Source organism: Trachemys scripta, chromosome 4, assembly GCF_013100865.1.
Source record: "Trachemys scripta elegans isolate TJP31775 chromosome 4, CAS_Tse_1.0, whole genome shotgun sequence".
Lineage (NCBI taxonomy): Eukaryota > Metazoa > Chordata > Testudines > Emydidae > Trachemys > Trachemys scripta.
The window spans coordinates 81,725,826-81,746,643 of NC_048301.1; the positions used below are offsets into that span (position 1 = coordinate 81,725,826).

Sequence of the window (20,818 nt, forward strand, 5' to 3'; positions counted from 1 at the left end):
CTCTGGACACTGGGAGAGGTAATTCCCGAGACAACCAGCAGGCGGCGCCACAGGGGTGAGTCTGTGCCTTGCTACAAGTACCATGAATCTCAGCGAGAGATGGAGGTCTCCCAAAGCTCCTTGTCTTTTGATGGTGAAAAACTTGTAGTTTTCTGTATCATGAAAATAAGGCAATGCAGTAACATCTGGGTATCCTGCACAGGTCTACCAGACTCAAGTCTATGCTATTATATTTTGTTTTTAGATTGTGACAGATACTAGTGGCAGGTAGCACTCAGCATGATGGAGAGACAGAGCATTTCTGGTGACTGAAAAATACAGTAAACAAAAATTTTTTATGAAAGCACATGATCTTAAACAGGCTATGAAACTGTGGAGAGTGACTTGTCCTTTGCCAGTGACCTTGCTTAGCTCACTTATGGATCTGTTTCACATAGGGTTTATCTAACCCAGGGGTAGGCAACCTATGGCACGTGTGCTGAAGGCGGCACATGAGCTGATTTTCAGTGGCCCTCACACTGCCCGGGTCCTGGCCACTGGTCCGGGGGGCTCTGCATTTTAATTTAATTTTTAAATTAAGCTTCTTAAACATTTAAAAAAACGTATTTACTTTACATACAACAATAGTTTAATTATATACTATAGACTTATAGAAAGACACCTTCTAAAAACGTTAAAATGTATTACTGGCACGCGAAACCTTAAATTAGAGTGAATAAATGAAGATTCAGCACACCACTTCTGAAAGGTTGCCGACCCCTGATCTAACTACTCAGTCTTTCGAATGCCTGTTAGAAGAGTCTGGACACCTTTGTATTCTCATCTGTTCCCAGTCATTACTTCTGCTATTATGATTCTTCCCTTTCTCCACCTGCCACATGGTTTCCATTCCCAGCTCCCAGACCAGTTCCACTTTGGCCTGATGCATGGCCCCCACCCCAGTTGTATATTTTATCCTCCCTTTCTTAATTGCTGCTGCCTGAATTGCCACTGGATCTCTTCCTTTTCACCTGGAGGAAAGAGTCTGTGGTGGCTCATTGAAGATCACTAATGGGAGCAACCATGCAAATTCTTCTTACAGTAGGCATTTCAGAGGCTCCCTGATTGGATTGAGTCCTGGCATGCTCCATCTCAGCTGTTGAAATTGGTGGTGATGGATCATCTGGACTAAATTAAAAAAAAGAGGAAGTTGACAAATTACAAACAGTGGAGGTTTCTTTTTGTGTCATTTTAAAAGAAAAGAATATTTCAGCTGCTCTTCCCTACTAACCAAAGTTGAAGAGCTACTATACAGCTACACTTTAAAAATCAGCAAAAGTGTATGGGCCATACATACTTTTCTAATCCTGCAAGGTACTGAGCACTCTAAACCCCAACTGAAACCAATGGGAGCTAACCGTGTTCAGCACCTTGCAGTCAGGCCTCAGGTATGGAATGCCCTTAAATAGCTCAAATATGCTCCAGCACTTGTTTTGTTGTTTTTGTTTGTCTCCTCTGATATAAATTGCAAGTTCTTCTGGACAGGGACTGTCTCCAGGTGTGTTTGTACAGCACCTAGCATAATAGGGTTTTGATCTCACTTGGAGTCTTTGGTACTGTGGTGGTGATTCAGGTCCATATGATAACTAGAATATCAGTAGTTTTTAACACTAGAAATTCTGATTAGTGCTTAACTACTTCTGGTTCAGTGTGACCTCAGCTGACTGGGCAACCCAAGCACGTAAGAAACATATTCATCTATAGTGAAATCCATCTTATAACTCAGCTTGAGAAGGAAAAGATTATTAAACCCCCTACTGGGTTTGAAGAAATTACTGACAGACAATACCTCTAGATAAAAAGAAAGTTGGGGTCCTAGGTTTTTGCACAAGTTAGAATAGCAAATAAAATACTAACAAGAAGAACTACAGAAAATTACAGGAAAAAAAGTTTTTCAGCAGTAATTTTCCTACTCTGCATGATTAAATTCAGTAATCAGAGTGTTAAACTATTGGATAAGCAAACTTTAAGAGTAGAATACAGTAGAACCTCAGAGTTACAAACGCCAAAGTTACGAACTGATCAGTCAACCACACACCTAATCTGGAACCGGAAGTACACAATCAGGCAGCAGCAGAGACCCGCCTACCCCCCCAAAAAATAAAAAGCAAATGCTGTACAGTACTGTTAAATGTAAACTACTTTAAAAAAAAGAGCAGCATTTTTCTTCTGCATAGTAATAGTAAAGTTTCAAAGCTGTATTAACTCAATGTTCAGTTATAAACTTTTGAAAAAACAACCATAACGTTTCGTTCAGAGTTACGAACGTTTCAGAGTTACAAACAACCTCTATTCCTGAGGTGTTCATAATTCTGAGGCTCTACTGTACTGTGTGGTATATCATTGTATATTTACTTTAACTGAAATCCCCGATAAGAATAATTGTAACTTGTTACAAGCCAACTTATTCATTCACAAGTCATCTGTACTAGAAAATGGCAGAGAAAGTTGTACCCTTGCTAACTAATATCTCAAAATATTGAAACTAGAGCGGGGTGAAATTTTCAGAGGACTAGTTTATTCACAGGAAAAATGTAGTTTTGGTTGATACAAAACTTTTTGTGAATTTGACATTTTATGAATGATTATGAAGTACTACTACTTGGTTACAAGATATAAATCACTGTACTACAATATATTGTAGACGTATTCTAGACACAGTCATAGGCAACTAACTTTCTTGAGGAGGCTCAAAGCAAACAGTAGCACCATGAGAGTGGTCCTGGGGAGAGATTATAAAAGCTGGTCAATTAGAATTCGTGAGCTCCCCAATTCCATTGAACTGCCTCATCTTTTCTACACTGGCCCTTGATTCTGTTGTTGGAATCTGTCTTGCCAGGCACCATGCAACTCTTCTATAATTCATAGAAGTGGATCTCCCTCCCCAGTCTCCAGTATAAAGTGGGGCCATTAAGAGTGGTCTCCTCCTAATGGCAGATAGGGAAAAACTACTATTCAGTACTAAGAGCTCAGGAGAACTCAGGCAGGCTGATTTAACAGTGAAACTACTTGCAGACTTCCACAGGATTAGAGTTGGGCAAAAAATTTTCAGTGGAGAAAAACTTTTTTTTTTTCCTGTACGAAACTGGAAAAAAATCTTTTTCTGTTCTAAATGAACCTCCCCTCCACCCCCCACGATTTGGCCACTGAATGATCAATTATTCACTCACCTCACCTCCATCCAGGAGCATTCCTACTCCGGGACCTAGCAATCTTTGAGGAGACTGGGTTCGCTCCTTCCCAACTCCCCTGAATGTTTGCAGGGCTGAAGATACTTGTTACCTGCCCACCTGCTGGCACTTCAGTCTTGTCCCACTGCTCTCTAATGACACCATAACATCTTTTTGATGCTGCTTCATATAGTCAAAAGGATCTGCTTACATGGCATATCCTCTTCAACATCAACAGCAGGGAAGGATTTCTGACAGTAACAAGTAGGAAAGGGAGAGGATTGGACAGGAGCAAAATTCAATCCAAAATTAGAAAAAGGTACTTGGAAAAACTAGAACAAAGTCAAACTAACTTGTGCTGACCTTAATTATGTACTAGGTAAGATCTATGACTCAAGATCAACTTCAGATTAAGAGAAATGTTATGCTCCAAAACACTTAATAGCCTCATCTGCTTACTTAGTTGTATTCAAAAATAGATGGAACATTCTCATTGTTCTTTCAGGCTTTGAATTTTGGGTCTGCTTAGGAGAGTAGGATGTTGCCATTATAACTTAAGGAGTTGGTTGTGAGAGTTAGGGACTGGTGGAAAGGAGTTTCTCCTGCTCTGGGGATTTGGATGAGGAAATAGCCTTGCCATCTAGGTGCATGGGCGGCAGGTGGAGCCCCCGTTTGGGGTTGCTAGACCCCCCCCCCATCCCTTCTTCCAAAGCCCCCCACAGCAGGAGCCTTGAGACCACTCTCCTCCTCCCGCCCCCTACCCCCCTGTAGCTGGAGGAGCCACAGGCCAGTCGCATCTTCCTTTCTGAAACCCCAAGGCACTGCAAGGTAAAAGCTAGTCTCTTTAGGAAGAAACTGAGCTTTTTATATGCTCCATGCTGGTTCCAGGGCGGCTGAGGAGGCAGTATGTGCTACTCAGCTTCCTGGGTTCTCCCTGGAGGGAGATTACTGATGAACCCAGGAAGCTGAGTAGCACATACTGCCTCCTCAGCTGCCTCGGAACCTGCATGGGGCATAATATGCAGAAAACTTCCCGGGCAAACCCTGCAACTGGCATGTGGTGGCTGCAGCTCTGCCAGGGCAGGCTAAGCCTGCCATGGCCTATTATACCTACTGCCTATGTCCAGGTGAATATTCTTGTGGGACTTATTAGTCACCTGGAACTCAAGTTAAATGAAGACGTAACTCTGAAAAATTCTATCAAAAGTGTTTTTCTACACGTACCCCCCCCCACACCCAATGAATTAGAATTCCATCGATCTCCAAGACAGAAAAACTAGGACTCCATCCATGTAACCAATTAACCCCCGTGTTTATTATTACCCATTAAAAGTAATACATCAGGAAGGCAGATTATCCAAGAAAAAGTTTTAGCCCAAGGCTTGCTGGATGAGCAGAGTTTGAGTTTTGTACTTCTGGGGAGACTAGATCTATAAGGCCTTACATGGTTTTCTGCCTAGTTTGGAAAGGTTTCAACATAGTGAAGAATGAAGATTTAATCTTTTTCTAGTTTAATGAAAAGCACTGTTGGGTTTGCTATCCCACCACCCCCAACTATTCAAGCCTCAGCTATCTCCTGATCAGGGACCAATCATACCATGTGGTGTGATGCTTCTGTAGTAGGAGGGCCAAGAAGCTAATCAATCTATTTTTATTTGTGATACTTAACCAGATTTAAAGCCAAATACCCAGAATTGTAAAGACTAGTACATTCTACCCAATACGCTACCTATCACCCTAGCTCCTTCTCATGGACACCATATTTTCAAACAAGCATCCTACGTATAGTTCTGCCAAACTCCCCTCATTTAGTAATTGATAACACTTCAAACATTCATTTAATGTTGATCCTAAGTGGGATTCTTAGAAATCTACTTGTGACATTTAATAATCACTCTTTACCTTGAATTCACCTGTGGACTCAAAGAAACATGCCTCTTTCCACCTTGATGAGGATGGACTAGCCATTTTCAGCTGCTACTAGCATGGACATGTCAAACTTTCCCTCTGGGTGTGACATGTCCAGCTGCCTTATAACAAACCAAAATATAAATTCTATGTAGAAGCAGAAGGATCTGTGTAATTCAAAGCATCAAAGTAATAGTCCTTGTGATGAGTTCCCCTGCCTTTCAGGGTGCCATCTGGGACTGGGGTACCACTGAGCCCACCTGATCCACCAGCCTGGGTTCTCTTTACACTGTATTATTGAGGCAAGCCAGCCAAGCCCTCCCTCAGGCTTCAGACTGCACTTTACCAGTACACATACAGGTAGGGACACATGCAGCTGCAGCTATACATACAGATGCTGAGATCAGCTCTGCATGGGAAGGCTCAGCTAAGGAATTGCCCAGTACTCAAGTACATCTCCCCTCTCCTGCCCCACACCCTCAGAGGGTAAATATCTTGCGCTGCCCAGAGAACTGTACAGCATAAGCTCATGATATTTGCCCCCTCCCTCAATGTGGAGAGGGATATACACAACTTTCTGCTCCAAGTTATGATTTCTGCGCACACTGGTTTTAGACCAAACAAAACAAGTTTATTAACTACAAACAATAGATTTTAAGTGATTATAAGGGATAGCAAACAGATCAAAGCAGATTACCCAGCAAATAAAACAAACATGCAATCTAAGTTTAATATATTAAATAAATGGGTTATAAGTAGCAAATTCATCACCCTAAATGTTGTTTTAAGCAGATTGCAGAGATTCTTGAAGGCACGCTGCATTTGCTTGCAGCTTAAAACTCCAGATATTTCTTTCACAGGCCAGACAACCCATTGCCTGGGCTCAGCCCTTCTCCCCTAGACCAGTCTTTTTGTTTTCAGGTGTTTCCAGCAGTCTTCTTTCTTGGGTAGGGAGTCAATGATGAATGAGCCATGATAATGTCACTCCCCTGCCTTAAATAGTTTTTGCATGTGGTGTGAATCCTTTGTCTCCCAGCGTGATTCCCACTGCCGGTCAGTGGAAAAATACTCGTATCATGGAGTCCAGTACCAGATGACTTGGTCACATGTCCCTGCAGCCATAACTCAGACACTGTTTGCAGCATCCCCAGGAAGGCTTCCCTGGAAGGTGGGAGATTAGCAACTTGAAAGACCTATTGTTTTCCCTAATGGCCCTTCCCAACCAGCCATCTAGACTGATTGCATTCTGTCTAGTGGGCGTTCCCCAGGTGTAAACACATTTGTAATAGATGCATAGACCATATTCCTAACTTCAGATACAGAAAAGATACATGCATATAAATAGGATAATTATATTCAGTAAGTCATAACCTTTCCAATGATATCTTACATGCCTTATCTTGCATAAAATACATCATAGTTATGCCATAATCATATCATAAAAATATCTCCATGAAGAATATGAGGGTGTAATGCCACAGTCCTGACTTACATTAATAAAATACTAGCTAGGGGAAGGAGGAAGTTTTTCTCAATTGCTTTGCAGTCTATGTTATCCTTCCTGTCAGTCAGTAAAATGAAATCAGCTTGAGATTAAGTGCTCAGAACTATCTATACAAAAAATAATTTGCAACAAGAGTCCTGCATTGTCATACATTTCATTAGCTCTTCCATCTGACTGGAGTCCCAGGCTAGCTTCCACTCTTTTTTGGGGGGGGGGAGGGGGGGGGGGGGAGAAATGGTTGATCTACAATAGTAACTTGTACTCAATCATAAAATAAATATAACATCTGTATCTCTTATTAATAAAGTTGCATCTGTCCCTTCACATATAAAGACATACACCCTCTTTTTATATGAAGATTAAAGACCATGAATCAGATTCTGCTTTGTTACACTGACATACATATGGAGATTTCCTTAGTCCTCTCTACTGTTGTTCTGGATTTTCATCAATGTAACTAAGAGCAGAATTTCCCCCCCGTGTTTTATTAGATGACACGTAGTAGCTCAGATGGAGATCTCTGCCTCTTGTCTGTTGAGCTAGTCACATAATATTGAATTTTTTTTTAATTATAGGAATTGTAAATATATTTTATACAGCTGGGAAGAGAGTCCTCCGATTTTTATGTGTGTATATATGCACATGCTGTAACTATTTCCAAGAGCAAGTGGGATATATCAGCATAAATCGTTCAGTTTTTTTCTTTATAAATGGTCCACACAATTATACTGAGTTTCTTCTGTTAATGTTGTTAAATCACAAGTCTGGTTTTGTCATCTTCCCTCCCTTCTAAACACAGACCTGGGATTGTTTATGCACACAAAATATCTATGGCTTTTAGGAAGGTTAAAAAAATGCATTGAAATTCAGTCCAATATCTAATTGTATATTGTATACAGCCTGAGCGAAAGTTCATACATATTCATTGTCTTCAGTGGGAACTGAGGGTGCTCAGTCGGATGAGGGCCCTAAACCCAGATCCTGCAAATACTTAAGTACATGTAGGACTACTCACGTGTGTGTATATATATGACAGATGCTTAATTTTTCGCTTTAGGGCTATATATAGATTCAGGGGGTCTGTGCTTGGGGGTCCAGTTGCTGGATTGTGGGCTTAAGTTTGTACTTGTTACTTTTTAGTATGACATTTGAAATGTGCATTCTGTAAGGTCTATACATATAAACTTTAAAAGAACTAGAATTGTCAGATGAGGAACATTTTCCTGTCAAATATTTTAATAGACATTAATAGGCATTATCAGAAATAGCTACTATTGCATTACTGCCTTAAATCTAGGTAAACATTAATACCGTGTATAATTTTATACAGGCCTTCTCATGTGTGACAACTAGATTTCCTGTTAGTATTAAAGAAAGTACTACATTTCCTGCCATGCATGGGCTTGATTATTCATGTCATTTACATCAGTGTAAATCAAGTTGAAATTCAACTCCTTTGAACTCAGTAGAGCTGCAGTTGTGCAAAATGCAGTTGCAATCAGAATCAAGCTCTGTAGTTTTAAAGCTTCATTGTTTCTCACAAGGAGGTGTGTGTGTGATCAAATTAATTGTCTATTTTGAGTATTTGGCATTGGTTTTGGTATTTTTGTTTAAAATGTCTACACAACCTTATATTTTTTCTTTGGAATATCGGAGACTTCTTATTATAGAGAGGTAATTCATTTACTCTAAATGTTTGATAATAGTACTGTATTAACCCTGTTGTTCTGCAGTCCTCTGTCACAATCCTTACTAAGAGAAGAGCAATTTCAAGATGATCACCTAGGCAAAGTAAATCTTTTCCTCCTGTTAGAAGAAGGTCATTCACTCCCCATTGTCATTTTCTTCCACTGTGAAAATCAGCAATGTGTTTCAAAAGGTACCCCCATTGTGTATATTAGCTTTGGGATATGCGAGTATTCATTATATGCTCACACCATGAAATTCATATTACTTGACCCAGATTCCAAGTCTCTGGAGTTAACCATTAAATAAAGTATTGTGCTCTTCAAATTATTGTCCCCATGGGTGTGCTGTATAAGGTATGTGCATATACCAATGCACTCTCAATTGGAGATTTTTGTCATTAGTGTCTGTGGGTCTGTGCCTGTGCCCTACACTTCCTGTTCTAGTACCAGGTTATATAGGGAGAGGCAGACTTACAGCCACTCCAGTTCCTTCTCAGCTGCCTACAGCTTGAACTGGAGTGTCCGTGTCCACTACATAGCTCATTCATCCCCTAGCTTATCTCGTTCGTATTTCTTTGTTGTTGTAGTATGCTTTGTTTAGTTTTAGCACCCAGTTTGTCCTTTTGGGGGTGTCCCCCACTTTATTTTCAGTCAGGGCCTACTTTGATCCCTGTCTGTGGACTTTCCTGGGTTATGCCAAAGATCCTGGGTTTCGCACCCAGCCAGACCTGCCACATGTCCTTCCCCTTCAGTGACAGGCATTCACCTGCCTTCTCTGCTTTGGAGAGTCTCGCATCCCCTCTAACTACAAGGTCTGATCTGGCTTCAAAAAGCAGATCCAGAAACCTGAGGGAGAACAGATTGAAACTGCTACTTATGGAGTGTTTCCTGAGACTGGCAGGGTCTGAGATCCCAACCAAACATTGGCATCAACAGCTCAGAATGCTCTGGTGACTGTGCCAGCCTTGGCTCTGGAAAGCAAAGAACATATGGAGAGCCTTTGGAGTTTTTGAAATCCTCTGATACGAAGAGGCCCTATTTCCTAGAGAGGGAGCCCAGAAGAGCGGAACGGTCACCCTTAAAGCCAGGGTACAAGGAGGACTCATATCTCAGTGTGGGTATTGCGGAGTCCTGCCTCCTGTGGTACTGATACTTTGGTACCACCCAGAAAGACTTCCAGTTTGAAGAAGTCTACCAGCAAGGAACCCTGGGTGGCACCAATGTTGGTACTGGAATTGGAGTCTTCAAAATGCATGGACCCATTGAAAAACAAGGACTTGAATCATCCTCTGTACTGTCCTCATAGAGTCACGGCAAGGAGTGCACAGATTGCTCATCACTACCAACCCCAGTATTGCTCAACATGTTTGCTCCCAAGGAACAGTACCCAAAGTCACCAGCATCATTCAGGTTCCTCTCCCATGCAGATCTTCATATCCTGGAAAAATATGAATTCCCTCTGCTGAGTTTTCCTGTAGGTACCAACATTTGCTCTGGAGCCAGCCTAATCTCTGGAGCTACCACACCATCTCATGAAGACTCAGACTCCAATACCAAAGTGGTTACCACTCTCTCCTTGGCCTCTGGTACTACCGTCTGTAGCTCCTTCACTAGACATAGGAAAGGATGTTTCCTCTGCATCCGTCCAGGATTCCATTACCTTCCTATTCCAGCCTCCCTCCCTTGATGTACATCCTGAGAATGAGACCCCCCCCCCCCCGCAGTAGACATCTAATGCATCAGCCCTGGCAGGAGCACCCTGGGGACTGACCCCTTTTGGTTATGCCCCATCACAATGGGCTTTCTGGAATCCTTGGGTCCCCTGTGGAAAACAGTTACACAGAGGACCCTTCAAGACCAATAGCCACTGATGGTTCATGACCTTCTTCCTCAGGAAGAACTTCCATAAGAGCAAGAGCTAGGCGTAGAGGAGTCACTACCATCCAATAAATCCTCCTCCTCACTAGATGAGGCAAGTATGTGCCCATTGCCATCCTGCACAGATGACTTCAAGGCCATTTAGAATTGCAGAGGCCTTACAGATTCCATTGGAGAAAATGCAAGAACCTCCACACTCCTTGCTGGGCATCCTCCAGATCACTTCTCAAGTCACGATTGTATTATCTATCAATGACGCCTTATTGTCACTAGCCGACAGTGTGGCAAACACCAATGACCATCCCACCCACTTCCGAATGGGCTAACCTAAACTCTTTGGTCATTAATTCTGTCAACAAAAGAAATGGACAGTATTGGTCTAGATCAGGCCTCTCCAACAAGGAGCTTAGGTGCCTGGACCTTCTCAGTTATAAGAGTTATTCTTCAGCCACTCTACAATTCCCAGTTATTAACTATCAGGCTTTGATGGCAAAATATGACTTCACAAATTACTTGAAATACTCTCATTTTATTGATCATTTGTCTCAAGACTAGAGGGAGACATTTCAAGCTCTCATCACAGAAGGCCAGATGATCACTTAAACTTTCTTTCAGGGTTCACTTGAAGCAGAGGACACAGCTTTGAGTTCTGTTGCAACTGCTGTAGTCATGTACTGTTTTGTGTTGTGTCATGGCTGCAATCCTCTGGCCTGCCTAGGGAAGTACAGAAAACAATGGAGGATCTTCCGTTTGAAAGGTTAAGCTCTTCAGTGTTGTCACGGAGTGATCCCTCCACTCTCTCTCACTTCTTCTAAGTGACCATTTTTGATGCATTGGTTGAGGGTTGCACCAACCTGGATCCTTTGCTGCACCAACCCATTCTTCTTCAACATTATGGAGTCTGCCTCTCCCATTTTCTCCTTCCTGGGAGCTCATCACCTCTGACAGATGAAACCTAGATGTAGTTTTCAATTCCATCCAGTTCAGCTCCATCCATCACTCTTACTCCCCTTCCACATCCTCTTCTGGGACCCTTTTCACAAGGGTCTCTTACAGCAGGATTTGCATTCTCTCCTGTACTTCACTGGAAAAGAGTTCTACTTTATGGTTCCCAAGAGACCAGGAGGATGGAGACTGACTCTGGATCTCAGGATTTTAAATATCTTTGTCCTCAGTCAGTGGTTCAGGATGATAACCTTGGCAGTGATGATTCCATTTTGAGATCTAGGGGACTGATTCATTGCCCTTGATCTCCAGGATGCATACTTTCATATAGCTATTCAGCCTTTCCACAGATACATCCCATGATTCATCATTGGCAAAGACCACTATCAGTACCATGTCCTGACCTTTGCCTTTTCAACTGTCCTGAGGATCTTGACAAAAGTCCTATTGACCATTGCAGTCCATCTTCATCAGATGGGAATAATTGTCTTCCCTTGTCTCAGCAACTGGATCTTGCTCCTTTCTCAAGGTATAGCTAACAACCAACAAGGCTCTATCCCTGTTCCACACTCTGGGCCTCCAACTCAGCATGGAGCAATCTGCTTTCACACCTATACAATGAATAGAATCTGTTGGATCCACTCTGGACACCACACTTGCCAGAGAGTACTTGCCTATGGACTGGTTTTCTATGATGTCCACCTTCATTTGCACACTACAACAGAGCCTTCAAATCACAGCAAGGATATGACTTCAACTCCTGGGCCACATGGCAGCCTGTACATTCATAACACCCCTTGCAGGTCTATGCTCTCGATGTCTCCAAGCATGACGCAGATCTATCTACATCCTGACCAAGCACAAGCTGTTCAAACCAGTGGCAATACCTTGGAGAGTTCTTAAGTCCCTCGACTGGAGGAAGGATCCTCAAAAGGTCTGTGTGGGAGTTCTGTGTTCGCATCTCTTCTTCTCCTTGCTCTCTCCCCCCCCCCCCCCCCCCCCCCCCCCCCCCCCCCACCCCGCCAATATCAGCACAAACCCCTTTCCAAGAATTTTCAGGTCAAGGCAAATGGACCCTCAGCACTGTTATTCCTCTATCTGCATTCTGGATCTCCAAGTACTTGGGTACTCATGCTGTCATTTCCTACCCAGCATCAGAGGTCACCTAGTCAAACAGGGCTGCAGTATATTATATAAAACACCAAGGGGAGCAAGATCTCAGTCCTTATGCACAGAGTCCATAAAACTATGGAATTGGTGCATATCTCACATCCTAGAAATCTCAGTTTCACCTATTGTGGTTACAGAACACTGTAGCTGACTCCCTGAGCAGGATTTTCCGTGAAGACCACAGAACACAGTATTTCAGGAAATTTGTCTCACCAGGGGCTCCTCAAAGAGAGAGCTCTTTTTGTGATACTGTTCAACAGGAATTGCCGGCATTTCTGCTTGAGGGGAGGGCATGCTTCCAAGTCACTGGGAGATGCTCCTCTTGGCCTTGTATCTGGCTGTATGCTTACTCCCTAATACCATTGCTCCTTAAGTTCCTGAACAAGCTGAAACGAGAGATGGGTGTCCATCCTTAGAACACTATCATGGCCACCTAGGTCTGGCCAACACAGTTCCTGTGATGGGCTCTTTGCCTTCCTCTGACAGCAGACCTCCTGACCCAGGAATCCAGCACCAAGACTCACTCCAACATCTTGTGTCTCCACCTAAAGGGCTGGCTCCTTGACGACACTCTGACATAGAAGGAGACTGGTGTCTAGAGGTCCAAATAATGCTGATGGAAAGCTGAAAACCTGCCACAAGGAAAACTCACCTAGAGAAGTGGAATAGTTTCTGAAGCTGATTTGTCCAATGATCCATAATCTCCTCTTGGGTCTCTCCTCACACACATTTTCAATTACATGCTAAATTTAAAAATCATGGCTCTATCACTGACCTCAGTTAAGGTTCACTTAGCTGCCATTACAGTGTTCCACTGTCTGACTGAGGGTGAGTTGTCGCTCACCCTACTGCTGCAAGATTCATTCTGTTCAACCTCTTTCCACATGTCAAAGAACCTACTCCACTTGGGGACCTCAGCTTCATCCTCAATGCCTTGAGGAATCTTTTGGGGACCTGTTACTTTCTTCATTTGTGCTTCAAGACTTCATTCCTCATAACCATCACTTCGGCCACATGGGTAGGAGAACTAGGTGTGCTAATGGCTGATCCGCCATACATGGTGTTCTATTGTGATAAGGTGACTTTACAGCCCCATTCTCACTTCCTGCCTAAGGCCTTATCAGATTTCCAAATCAGTCAGGACATTCAACTGCCAGTTTTTTACCCAAAACTTCTCAGGAGAGGAAGCCAGTCTCTTCTACCTTGATAGCATTAAGCCCTCTGGGCTTCTCCCAGACTTTAATTCTTTTACGGAAAGAATGAAAAGGCATCCAGGGTCCTCCAAAAGTGTATCAAAATGGGTGTCAGGATGCATCCTGACATGTTATGAGACTTCTGGTGGTGTCACCCACTTAGTACAAATGGCCACTTCACCAGGGCTCAGTCTAACTCTAGAGTTTTATCCAAGAATGTACCTATCTTGGACATTGGCAAGGCTGCACTGAATTAATCACCTCAACACCCTCGTCTATATTTGAGGTACTGCTCGGAAATCTCCTAACGTGGAGCACCAATAACTCAAAGAAGGAGAGTTTACTTTCCTTGTACAGTATCAGAAGGGTAGCCATGTTAGTGTGGATCAGTAAAAAGCGATAGGGTCCTGTGGCACCTCATAGACTAACAGACATATTGGAGCATAAGCTTTCATGGGTGAATACCCGCTTCGTCAGACGCATGCTTGTACAGTAACTAGCATTCTTTGAGGTGTGTTGGCCCTAAGGGTGCTCCACTGCCCACTCTCCCCTTTGCTTTGGGATCTTTGACTCTGGACTTTAAGGTTCAGAAGGAACTGAAGTAGCAGCAAGTTTGCCCTCCCTATATACCTCCGTACTGGAGCACAAGGATGTGTAGGGCACAGGTGTGGACCTGTGGACACTGCTGTCAAAAATCTCCAAGAGACCATCCTAACATGGTGCACCCATAGGGACTATACAGCTTAAAGAACTCATTACTGTATAATGTAAATACTCTCTCCTTTTTCCTTAGGAAGGATAACATTTATGAGTAATTCAAAAAATAAATGTTGAGACCCAGTTTACCAAGAATCTGAGCCTGTTATTAGTTCAGCATCTTCAGTTCTCATTCTTTTCTGTTGCTGAGGTTTATGATTTTATAACATCAGTATTGCAGAAATACAATAGTATATTTAAAGGATTATGGTGTGGCCTTGGGAGTCATATGTGCACCTTGAGCTCTGTCTCAACAGTGAGCTCCCTATTCCCATCCCCAGTAGTAATACCTGAGAATCACCTATGCAGGGGATTCTGTGCAGGTGTTTTGTGAAGCAGAATTTGGCTGCTTGTGCTGTGTTCATTTTCATTGGTGTGCCATTGTCTAAATAATCTTAGAATTTAAGTTTATTCCAGAGGAAAAGCAGTGAAAAAGCTAACATTCCATTTCTCTTTCTCTTTTGTATTTAGTTTTAAGCATTGGTGAAGGTGGATTCTGGGAAGGCAGCACCCGAGGACTTGTTGGATGGTTTCCCGCAGACTGTGTTGAGGAAGTGCAGTGTAAACCAAACGAAAGCAGACCAGGTAAGCGAATATAATTCAGCAATAATTTGCACAGTAACAAATGAAACGTGTCTAGTTGAGCACTGAGGTGGCCTAAATTAGAATATATTACATGGCCTTATTGTGCAACACTGGAAATTGAAGAATTAAATAAGACTGAGCACTTAATAAAGATCAGTGAAGATGCATTTATTGATCAAACTTTCCTGGTCTTTGTCCAAGCCAAACAATCTTTTTCAGAAAGCAATCTCCTGTAAAGTACTGGTATAACTCTCAGGTAGGGAATGATTATAGACATTTTTTAAGGGAGCACTATGTTGTAGTTTTATATTCTAATAGTGTATGAAAAGTCTCTCACTGGTTGATTAAGCACTTGAAGGAAATGTGACTGTTGGTATGTTAAATTGCCATTTTATTATAATAAACCTTTTCACTACTTTGAACCTTTAATAACTTTTTGAGGATGTAGGTCTAAAGATCATCTTCATAAACCCTAGTTTGCAAAGAGTTAGTGATAGAACTAAAAAAACCCTAGGGATGGGTTTAGGATTTGACTGGAACCCTTTTTTTTTTTTTAATTAGAAAGGGGGGAGTGAGTGCTGTATTTTTTTTTTTTTAAATAATACAGTAATTTAAAAAAAAATAGTTTGCAGGTTTCAAATGCTGGTTGTTTTTGAAAATTAAAACTGGTATTATTCTATGCAATGATGTTTGGCAAGAAACAATGAACAAATTTAGGTGCAGATTCTGCAATGAGCTTTGCATGGGCAGACCTGTGCCCGTGGTAATCTCAATGAAGGATCAGAACCTTAATCCTTCTGTTACTGTGTTCAGCTGCAGCTTTTGTGGCTTCTAAGGGATACTCCACGTACGTAGTACAAAGGCCACTTAAAAGTGTTGCTATACTGCTATTAACTGTGGTACGGAGAACTGAGTTCTCCATTACTATGTGGTTGTGCCATAAATAAAGCAAAGACAATTTTATTTAACCACAGTTTATGGTTCCAGGTATTACAGCGTTCATGAATCAAAAATAAATTGGCTACAATATTTATTTAAAGAGTAATGCACCTAATGCATCATAGCTACTTTCCCTATTTTTAAGGGAATATGGACATGCTCATATATTCAGACTGAAAGCTCACTGTGAACTATAACAACTTCCAGAGTATATTAGTGATCTAATAAGTATGGACTGGATACAACGGAATGGTCTAAATGAGCTATTAAGGTGTTAGATCATTGATCTGTGAATGAAGAACTTCTTGAGGATGTAAAGACATTACAATATAATTTTTGTACTGGCATTCATACAAAAAAATCAGTATTTCACAGGTGATTATAGTCTGCCCATGCATAATTTGTGTTCAAGTATGACCTTTGTGTAGACAGGATAGGCTTGAGAAGGAAACACTGATCCAGACTGTTGAAGAATTAACGAAAGCTGAAAAACTGGAGGTCTTGTAGGATTTGATTATTTTACTATGTAAAGGCAGGGGTGGGATGAGGATTCAGGGATAGGAGTTAGGGTACATTTACACAGCCTGCGACAGTGAAGCTCCCAGCCTGGGTGATAGAGTTGGGCAAGCAGGCTTGCACTAGCACTCTAAAAATAGCTGTGTAGACTAGTGGTTCCCAAACTTGTTCCGCCACTTGTGCAGGGAAAGCACCTGGCGGGCCGGGCTGGTTTGTGTACCTGCCACGTCCGCAGGTTAGGCCGATCGCAGCTTCCAGTGGCCGCAGTTTGCTGCTCCAGGCCAATGGGAACCGCTGGAAGCAGTGCAGGCCGAGGGATGTACTGCACGCAGCAGGGACACAAAACGGCCTGGCCCGCCAGGGGCTTTCCCTGCACAAGCAGTAGAACAAGTTTGGGAACCACTGGTGTAGACAGCACTTTGAAATGGGCTCTGAAGCCCACCCTCCTCCAAAGGCTTCAGTGTGAATACTTTAATATTCATTGGGAGAGTGAGTGTGAATGGAAATGACCTCAAAGCACAGTGGCTTGCAGGTTATAGTTCCCGCTCCAATTAATATTTGAATATTTTATACAAAATGCAACAGATTGAACAGGAAAAATTGATACCAGAATACCCTATTGCTGTCACTGAGGAGATAAGTAATCTGGATTCTAATCCTTGCTCCAAATCAGGCAGAGTGGGGATTTGAACTTGGGTCTCTCACATCTGGGACTACTCTAGCCATTGAGCTATAGGTAAGGTTAAGATTTTGTATTGGTTATTTATTTTTTTTTTTTAGTAAAAATAACCGACAGGTTGTGGGCAATAAACAGAATTTCACAGAAGCCCACAACCTGTCTGACTTTTACTAAAAATAATGTGTGTGTGTGTGTGTGTGTGTGTGGGGACTGGTGGTGGGGAGAGAACCGAAGCCCAAGACACATGGGTAGGGTGGGGGGGGGGGGAGAATGAGAGCCTAGTCCCCATTGTGGAGGATGGGAGGGCTCCAGCATCCATAGCCTGGGAGCTGCGGGAACTCATGGCGGGTGGTGTCCAGTGGCGTGGGGCCCCTGCAGGCTGATATCTCCGGTCCTGCCACCCCAAGGCTGAAGCTGCCACAGAGGTCTCTGAAAGTCACGGAATCTGTGACTTCCATGACAAAATCTTATCCTTAGCTATAGGACATAAGGACAGTGGTAGTACCATCACCACCACTTCTCTTGAGAAAGGATTGACCTGATTTAGGCACCTAACTCCAAGAGAGGATTCATAGCTGTGAATCCTGAGCAAACATAGGTGCCTCTCTCCAGCCCAGATTTAGAGTGCCTAACTCCCTTTGAGAGACAACCCCTTGTAATGATCCACAGGTCTCAAACCCAAGCCCACAGGATTTATGTGAGAGGCCACATTCTAATCCTCCATCTGGCAGCCCGCTGGCAACTGCTGACCTAGGACCCAGCGTGAGGGTCCATCCCTGAGGTCCAATTAGTGGAGTTCCAGAGTGGGTGATTAGCCCACTTGGACCTTCTTAAGCCAGCATCAGGAACAGGAAGCTGTTCAAACAACTGGGCTCCACCTGCTCTGGCTGTGCCCCCACCCTGATTTCCAGGCATCTGACTTGTGATTTTGATCTCCAGTTTGTCTACTGCTCCGGGTATCCTGACCCAGAAGTCTCTTAACTCCTGTCCCACGACCTTAGAGTCTCACTCCAACTAGTAGGTCTGGCTGCCCATGGCCCTGTTACCCCTCCTTGGCATTTTCTGCTGGTTAGTTTAGGTGGCTCCCTTCTCAGCCTGCTGGCTTTTGTGAATCCCATTGTTAGGTGCCTAACTCTCCCCATCCATTGTATAGCGAGCCTAGGAGTCTAACTTGGGGCTGTGGATTCTACTAGGCAGAAGAGCACCTAGATTCAGTGTTGAAATGTTGCTCATTTAAGTCCCCTTTGTGGATCTAGCCCTAAGGTTCTAGTCTTGCAACTGGATCCATGTGGGTGGACCTCTATACCCTTGCAGAACCTGGTGAAGTCAGTGGGTCTCCATGGAGTTTCAGGAGTCCATCTGTGAATATGCAGTTGCAGTACTAGTGCCTATGCTGTCCCCATCTTTATACTTCCTGGTTCATCCTGTTTTCTCTCTCTTTTTGATTTTAAGTTCTTTCAGGGCAGAAACGTTGTCTTTGTGTATCCTACTGCACTGATGACATGACATAAGACTGGAAGGAACATCCTGGGTCATTGAGTCCAATATCCTGCTATCACAGTTATATTAATCCTGTTCATAAATTTATTAAGTGCCATCTTAAAATTATCTAGGCTATTTGCCTATATTATTCCTGTTGGGAGGGTGTTTCAGAACCTCACTCTCTGATGATTAAAAACCTTCTTCTGATTTCCAACCTAAATTTGTTCATAACCTGTTTATACCCATTTATTCTTGTGCCAACATTGTCCTTTAACTTAACTAGCTCTTCTCCCTCCCTGATATTTACCTCCTGATGTGTTTATAGAGCGCAACCATATCCCATCAGCCTTTGTTTTGCAAAGCTAAACAATCCAAGTTCTTTTAGGCTCTCCGTTCCCCTGATCATTCCAGTAGACCTTCTTTGCACCTGTTCCAGTTTGAATTCATGTTTCTTGAACATGAATGACCAGAATTGTATGCAGTATTTTTGGCACTAAATAATCTTTAAATATACACTGTTCTCTTTGGGAATGGAAAAATAATTTGATAAACATTTTGGACCAATTTTCTATAATTGCCTGTGAAGTTGTGGACTCACATGTGGGTTTTGTAGGTAATTTTGAAAACACTCACCCTCTTGGAGTCTGAATGAACAAATACTTCATTGTGTGAAATACTATATATTGAAGTATCAGAGGGGTAGCTGTGTTAGTTTTAATCTGTAAAAAGCAACAGAGGGTCCTGTAGCACCTTTGAGACTAACAGAAGTATTGAGAGCATAAGCTTTCGTGGGTAAGAACCTCACTTCTTCAGTCTTGCATCTGAAGAAGTGAGGTTCTTACCCACGAAAGCTTATGCTCTCAATACTTCTGTTAGTCTCAAAGGTGCCACAGGACCCTCTGTTGCTTTTTATATATTGAAATTATTCTTACTACTGAATCAGTAAGGACATGAGGGTTTACCAGTGATGCATCAGAAAAATGTGATGTATTAGAACACTATGATTACTGAAGTATGATAGGGATTGAAAGCAGTTGATAACTGCATATGATAAATTAAGTCATTTCCTTTCTGCATATGAAACAAATGCAATGTAAGCTGACTGCCTTACAGGCAGAAGTCAGTCCGTACTCCCATAGAGTAAAAAAAATGCAAAAATCAGATAGGAAAAAAGTTAATAAGTATGGTGAAAGGATTACAGATTAAATTCTAGTTTCTGGGACTGTTTAAAGGACATTAGCTAAGAAGTGTCACAAACCTGCACAAGTTGTGAGAACTCACACCATAGACGGTGCAAAGTAGCAGAGATTTCATGCCAGTTCTTTAGAGGAAAAAAAAATTCTCAGTGTCCCAAATTGCACTGCAGAATTCAGCACTTTTTATTCATCCAACAGCACAGTAACTGATTTTTTTTCATAGCATTTTCTATAAATGGGATCTCAGAACATTTCTTCAAGTAACCTGCCTTCTCCATTAAGTTTAGATAATAATGTTTAATAATAGCTTGTCACTGGCATGCCACAAATGAGCGAAAGAGAGCTTATTTGTGGAAAAACAAACTGCAATTAAACGTTACATTCTCAATAAAATGGTATGGGCAGATCGTCCTTGCAATGCTGATATAAAATCTCCCTCCTACAGACAACATCTTCACACCTTGGGCATCCATATCACTATTGAGACCCTTCCATAGGAGTGGACTAGGCATTGTGAAACCACCAGCGCTGCCTGTGACTGTTTTTCTCTCCCCTGCCCCCATGTGCCACAGCTGGAGGTCTGCCCTAATGCAAGAACTGTCCTCAATGACTATAGCCCAGATTAATACAAGCTGAGGCTCTATGCACACCATGACATGGCTCTTCCCAGTTGCTCCCTCCCTGCGCTATGGCCCATGGTTTTGGTGAGGGTCCCCAGAACAGTGGATCTTGAAATTTATGCCCCATTGAGATGCATGAGGCAGTTCACCCCTCATAGAGTTATCAGGTTCAAACTATCTGCACACTTAAGCAGATGTCACTGCATTGGTTACACTTGAGTCATGGTTTTTAAAGTTTTCTTCACTATTATGAGACCTGGAACATGTTTTTAAAATAAAAATTCAGATTTGTCCTTCACCTCATGACTTCTGGACCTAAGGCTTTATACACAGGCTGTAATAGCCTTGCACTGATTTCAGTTAAAGCTGCAATTGCTGAGCACCTCTGAAGAATCAGATTTCATTGTGGGTGTGTCATGTTTGGCACCCACACTAGTGGATGCTTTTTAAAATTTGGCTTAAGTGGCTTGCTGAAGGACGTAGGGGAGGCAATGTTGGATCTGGGATTAGAAATGAGGAGTTTCTAGTAAGCAGTCTTGTGCCCAGAACC

General features: G+C 42.5%; 1 protein-coding gene across 4 annotated transcripts in view; it reads left to right on the top strand.

Annotated features, from left to right (window-relative positions):
- Window positions 1-20,818, top strand: part of SHANK2 (SH3 and multiple ankyrin repeat domains 2) — a 621,242-nt gene that overhangs the window by 285,285 nt on the left and 315,139 nt on the right. For all 4 annotated transcript variants that reach the window (XM_034769724.1, XM_034769725.1, XM_034769726.1 and 1 more), the window contains one exon: window positions 14,723-14,836. In XM_034769724.1, the coding sequence (XP_034625615.1) occupies window positions 14,723-14,836 (114 nt within the window). The remainder of the gene's footprint in view (window positions 1-14,722; window positions 14,837-20,818) is intronic.